The sequence below is a fragment of the Gracilinanus agilis genome, chromosome 6 (genome assembly GCF_016433145.1).
Source record: "Gracilinanus agilis isolate LMUSP501 chromosome 6, AgileGrace, whole genome shotgun sequence".
NCBI lineage: Eukaryota > Metazoa > Chordata > Mammalia > Didelphimorphia > Didelphidae > Gracilinanus > Gracilinanus agilis.
Genome location: NC_058135.1, coordinates 283,704,500 through 283,707,790, shown reverse-complemented (window position 1 = coordinate 283,707,790; position 3,291 = coordinate 283,704,500). Strand labels below are relative to the sequence as shown.

Sequence of the window (3,291 nt, the reverse complement as noted above, 5' to 3'; positions counted from 1 at the left end):
GGAGGCAGTAAGGGGGATAGTGAAGGGCTTTGAGCAAGGGAGTTAGATATTTCAAACTGTGTCATAAGAAGGTTATTTTTGGCAACACTGTGAAGAATGAATTGGAGAGCTGTGACATCAAATAGGAAGCTATTTCCATACTCCAGGCTTTGTATGTTGAAAGGCAGAGATGGATCTGTTTGATCTAGTAATTCTGACAATGTCACTTTCCATGTAGTGTTTCCCATAGGGCCAACTCTGATGTTGATCCCAAATACCTGGTTCTGTGCTTCCTTGGACTGTTTTCTAGTTTTGTGAGTACAGAAGTGAGTATTTTGGGAAGGCAAGTCTCAGCTACCTCTGTTGGCTATGGGCCTGGGCCAATTTGAACAAGGACAAAGGGAAGGAGGCTTCTGGAAGGATGAGCAGGAAGCTGTACCGGGGTGTGGAAATTGGCAGGTTATAAACCACCCTTTATGAGTGTGCCTTTGCATGAGGCCAAGTTCACAGGAGAAGAAAACAGGAGAATCTTTCCAATGCTCTCTTGGAAGCATATTTGAAATGGCAAGTTACTTGTGTAGTAAGTGGGAGAAATGTGAGGGATAAGACAGAAGGAGCCCTTTTTTCCCCTGGTTAGGGGAGTGAGAGAAAATTGTGTTTATTGGTATGAATAATAACATCCATCCCAGGTAAAGGCAGTCCTCTGTCACTTGAACCTTAGAGCTGAAATGGATGTCTGAAGCCATCTTGGCCAGCCTGAATCTGAACAAAAATCTGTGTTAGTGGATAAAATTTCAAGAGCTTATTCTCTTCCTGTTGTCTTTCATTTAAGAACACAAAGGCAGAATTTGCTACAATCTACTACTTGCTGGGAAATAGAAAAATGTTCAAGATTCCCCACAAAAAAAAAAAAAGCCAGAAGGAGACATAGAGAGGTGGGACAGATGTGGAGAAGGATAGCAAGGAGGAAGAGTCAGACAGATGCCTTGAGGTGTTCAACAACAATACTCAAGAGGAGCTGGCATCCTCTGTTGGGGTGCTTTCCTGGGGAGGGTCTGGAAAGTTGGCTTCTTTCTCTTCTTCTTGAGCTGGAAGAGTTTCCAGATCGTCCTCTTCCTTTGGCTGAGAGGGCACCACAGTTAGCTGGACTACCTGCTCCTTCCTTTCTTCTGTGGAGAGGAGAATCACACTCTGCAGCAGAAAGTGAAATTACTTTTACTGTCAGCACTTCCTAGTTCTTTGTCATGTACATATTTTCTACATCTTTTAGTGAATCATAGAACTAGAGATTTAGAGCTAGAAGGAAGTTTAGGGGCCATTAAAGTCTAGCTCCTCATTTTGCAGAGGAGGAATTGAGGGCCAGAAAGGTCAGTGACTTGGCCAAGGTCACACAGTATAGTAAGTGGCAGACCTTTATTAGTTCATGGTCATCTGTCATCCTGCAGGGGTAGGCCTGTATTACTTTCTTGTCCTGATCTTTCTCAAGATGCTTAAAGTTAAGTTGTACCAAAGGTTACCAGAGGGGCAGCTGAGTGGCTCAGTGGATTGAGAGCCAGGCCTAGAGACTGGAGGCCCTAGGTTCAAGTCCGGCCTCGGACACTTCCAGCTATGTGACCTTGGGCAAGTCACTTGACCCCTACTGCCCACCCTTACCACTCCTGGGCCAAGGACGGTCCCTAACCCGGATGAAAAAAGGAGGAGGGTTGGGCGTGGGGCTAGCAACCCCACCCTGTAAAAACTACATCTGCTAAAGAAACTGCAACCTAAAGTAGGGGCAGCTGGGCTAGCTCAGTGGATTGAGAGCCAGGCCTAGAGACGAAAGGTCCTAGGTTCAAGTCCGGGCTCAGACACTTCCCAGCTGGGTGACCCTGAGTGACTGTGTGTCCCATTGCCTACTGGTTGTGGCCCTATGCTCCTAGAATGGAGTCCCAGGATAAAAAAAAAAAAATGTTACCAGGCAAGTGCCAGATTCACTGGTTCACTAACTCTTGGAATGAAAAGGGACCTCAGAGGTGAATTAAAAAGGGACCTCAGAGGTGAATTAGTCCAGTGGGAACCTGAACAAGAATCCCCTCTCCAAAATTTGGTAAAATGGGAAGTGCATAGAACTGGATGTCGGGAGATCTGTGCTAAATTTGATCTTGGTGCTGCTCCTAATTTACTGTGGGACTTTGGGCTAGCTATTTCTTAGCCTTGGTTTCTCATCTGTAAAATGAAGGCTCACAGGAAAACAACCAAAAAGCAGCCTTTCCTAAGTGTCCTACCCCACAATCTGGGCATGAAGCAGAAACAGTAAGAGGATTTTTAAAAACAATGCATTTATTATGTACCTAATGTGGACATAGCTTTAAGCTAGTAGATATAAGATTTAGATAGGATGCAGTCCTTGCCTTCATTCTGGTAGAGTTTAGTGTATATGTTCTTTAATTTAAATCTTGATTTCCTGTCTCAACCTTTTTCTTTCATCTGCTACCTCTATCTCCCCTGCTCCACAAAGGACTTATTGAGAAGCTTTAGGAGATTGTGTTGCCTATCACTTTAATTTTTACACTTGAGGAGAAATGGAAGAAGGAGCCATATGAGTACAGTGTCCATCCTCTTCTGTATAGCTACTGGCACAGGACTTTGATTTTAGATGAGAAGTTTCAAGGAATCTTAGAGCTCATTAGAGTCCAGCCCACTCATTTTACAAAGGAGGAAACTGAAGCAAGGATATGCATGGTCAGTGCTTAGTAAATGCTTGCTGATTTCATTGACAAGTCCAGAAACATTTAAATAGCATTCATATGATTACATAGGTAGCAGAGCTAGGATTTGAACCCATGCCTCTGACTCCAAATCCCATGTTCTTTCCACCATCCTGGGCTTGGCAGAGAGAATTTGTAAGGCAGAAAAGGGATGAGGTCTTATTTTAAGGACTCATCATTTGTCAAAATTCTGAAGCATTGGGTTTTAAGCTCAGATTGATTGTTGGCTAAATTGTTAAGCTTTGGGACCAGGCCAGTACTCACTGTTTGGGCACCATAGCACAGAGTTTGCCATTCATTTTCTGTGATGCATGCTACCAAGCAGTTCTGGAGAAAAGTAAAAATCAGCATGACAGCCAAAATTCCCTGCAGAATGTCCAGAGAAGGAATGGTGAGAAAATACTGGAATTTGAGATTAAAGAGATTTTATAGGACATCTAGACTATAGCCTAGATCAGAACCCAACATCAAAACAATTTTAGAGGCCAACCAATCCAATCCCTTCCTTCCTTCCTTCCTTCCTTCCTTCCTTCCTTCCTTCCTTCCTTCCTTCCTTCCTTCCTTC

The 3,291-nt window shown here is 43.7% G+C and overlaps 1 protein-coding gene across 1 annotated transcript in view; it reads right to left on the bottom strand.

Annotated features, from left to right (window-relative positions):
• Positions 1 to 781: 781 nt before the first annotated feature.
• The window catches only part of MS4A1 (membrane spanning 4-domains A1), a 17,681-nt gene continuing 15,171 nt past the window's right edge, over positions 782 to 3,291 (bottom strand). The window contains exons 6-7 of the mRNA XM_044680975.1: positions 2,991 to 3,092; positions 782 to 1,170 (exon numbers count right to left, since the gene is read on the bottom strand). Of these exons, the coding sequence (XP_044536910.1) occupies positions 988 to 1,170; positions 2,991 to 3,092 (285 nt within the window). The 3' untranslated portion in view covers positions 782 to 987. The remainder of the gene's footprint in view (positions 1,171 to 2,990; positions 3,093 to 3,291) is intronic.